At 40.4% G+C, this 2,284-nt stretch overlaps 1 protein-coding gene across 4 annotated transcripts; it reads left to right on the top strand.

Moving 5' to 3' along the window:
* Positions 1–765: 765 nt before the first annotated feature.
* Positions 766–2,080, top strand: LOC147869885 (nuclear transcription factor Y subunit B-1-like). 4 transcript variants are annotated; one of them, XM_087334360.1, is made up of 3 exons: positions 766–882; positions 1,040–1,107; positions 1,196–2,080. In XM_087334360.1, exon 3 carries the CDS (start codon positions 1,211–1,213, stop codon positions 1,826–1,828), a length of 618 nt encoding a protein of 205 aa, XP_087190486.1. In that variant the 5' UTR covers positions 766–882; positions 1,040–1,107; positions 1,196–1,210; the 3' UTR covers positions 1,829–2,080. The 4 variants fall into 4 exon arrangements, with proteins under 4 accessions (XP_087190486.1, XP_087190478.1, XP_087190495.1 ...); XM_087334352.1 differs by having other exon boundaries at positions 1,040–1,086; positions 1,174–2,080; XM_087334369.1 differs by lacking the exon at positions 1,040–1,107 and having other exon boundaries at positions 1,174–2,080.
* Positions 2,081–2,284: the final 204 nt, after the last annotated feature.

Here is a 2,284-nt window from a genome sequence, read left to right on the forward strand (position 1 = left end):
TGATGATTGTAGGGTTCAATGTTGAAGGTACACGTGCCATAAGGAGAAAGTACGAGTTCAAGTTTACCAATAAGGCATACAACATCAAATCTTGCCATTTCTAAAGATCGATTTATAGGACAATACATCTCATCAATGTCATTCCATTGGTAGAATAAGCATCACTTTGTCCCTTTTTCGGATGGAATGGTTTCATCTACCATCATTGCATTTCACATACTCACTAGGAATGTGCATACTCTCTCTCTCTCTCTCTCACACACACACACACACACACACACGTTATTTTGTCTTATTATCATTGGTACATCTTCCACTCAGAAGACATTCCACCTACAGGGCCTTGGAGCACCCTTTGGGGGTGGTCAGAAGCAGAAAAGGAAGAATCCCGCACACGTACAGTGAACGAAATGCAATCAATACTTTTTTTGTTCTTATCAGATTGACACATTTCGATGTCCTTAGAGCAACAGAATGTCCTCAAATGTGAGTCTTGAGAGTGCCGAGAGGGAGAGGGAGAGAGGGGATCATTGCCTGACAAAACAAAAAGGTTTGTGTAATCTTCTGTGTACGTGTATTTTCCGAAGAACATTAGGGTCGAGGAGAGAATGTGGAGATCATAATATGAGCATATGTGTGTTAAGTGTGCAAATGTATGAAATAAAAATGATGGAGACTCTTCTAAAGTTGGGCCCTTTATATAGTAGCCTTACTCACTAAATTTAGAGCAAGTTGAGAGCTCCCCCCCCCCCCCCCCCCCCTTCTCTCTCTCTCTCTCTCTCTCTCTCTCTCTGAGAGCTATGGCGGTCTACTGTGTTAAAGATAACATTTAGTTCGATTCTTTCAGAACGAAAAAGCTTTTGGAAGCTCAGCTCATCCCAGGTAAGCAAAGAAAAGTACTCCATGTACGTCTTTCTTTCCTTTCTCTCTTTCTCTTTCCGCTTCGGAATTAAGGTTTACTAGAGCTACTATTATCAGAACTAGAACCAGGATTTATCGGTTTTCGAAATGACAAGAATAACCTTTCCTCTATATGCAGCACATTATTTAGCACCAAAGAAGGGGTATTCAGTAAAGGTTATTCTGGTAATTCGTCCAAAGATTAGGGTTTCTTGCCCTTTCATGTTTTTGTAATCATATTCATAGAGATAACCCATAAAGTTTTGTTTGCAGAGATATTGAAAAACCCCTCCAGTTCATTTTCTCAGCCATGTCTTATCAATCTGATGAAGAGTCGCTGGGCGGACATTTAGGCGGACATTTGGGCTTACATCGTGAACAAGACCGATTACTTCCTATTGCTAATGTTAGTAGAATTATGAAAAAGGCCCTCCCTTCTAATGCAAAGATCTCGAAAGAAGCCAAGGAAACCGTCCAAGAATGTGTGTCAGAGTTTATTAGCTTCATCACCGGTGAAGCTTCGGATAAATGCCAAAGGGAGAAGAGGAAGACGGTGAATGGGGATGACTTGCTATGGGCCATGGGAACCCTTGGGTTCGAAGACTACCTTGAACCTCTCAAGGTATATTTGCTCAAGTATAGAGAGCTTGAAGGTGAGAAAGGCACATTGGCTAAACAAGGTGAAGTTCAAGGCCTGGCTATAGGGGTAGGTTTAGCTAAAGATGTCGGGATTCTCGGTGGGTCTTCTTCTTCTCCGTCTGCTTCTTCTTCTTCGGTCCTCCAAAGCATGCACAAACCCATACATTATATGTATCCTAACCAGCAATTTGTACATTCACAGTATCAAATACCTGAACATATTCACAGTAGTACTAGTGGTAATGTTTGTTCGAGCACCGGCGAGGGTGGTGACATTCATGGATCTTGAAAATTTAGACCCCTATCACATGGTAAGAAAGAAATGGGGAAGGAATATAACATAGACTATGGCCTTGAGAATGTATCGGTTTATGCTCAAAACTCTTCATGTGCATGTTTGAAGTGTTTTGCTTCAACATAAATATCCCCCACTTGTCAAATAAACGCATGCAATAGTGATGATTGTGGAACTTCCAACATGGTGAGACTTTCTTTTGAAACCCATAGAATTTATCAATAATGGAGCATTTATTTATGTGAAGTACACACGACTTAAATAGCTTTATCGGTAAGAATGAAGCACTACAATCCACTTACGATCTTTGCTCAATGTCCCGACTCCCAACATTTCATGTAGTTTCTCCGATTAGTTTATCTCTCAAAATGGGAACTCAGTTTACTTGATAACAATTTAGATTTTTTATTAGCTTCACGAGTGAATTTACAAAAATAAATTGGACGGTAC

Source organism: Azolla caroliniana, unplaced genomic scaffold, assembly GCF_043228905.1.
Source record: "Azolla caroliniana isolate FFs.n. ecotype wild unplaced genomic scaffold, voAzoCaro1.0.p SCAF_1, whole genome shotgun sequence".
In the NCBI taxonomy this organism is placed as follows: Eukaryota; Viridiplantae; Streptophyta; class Polypodiopsida; order Salviniales; family Salviniaceae; genus Azolla; species Azolla caroliniana.

Coding starts and splice junctions, on each gene's coding strand:
- LOC147869885 (XM_087334343.1), top strand. CDS start 1,009: ATGACAAGAATAACCTTTCCTCTATATGCAGCACATTATTTAGCACCA. Junction 1,108..1,195: donor TAATTCGTCCAAAGATTAGG/GTTTCTTGCCCT, acceptor AAACCCCTCCAG/TTCATTTTCTCAGCCATGTC.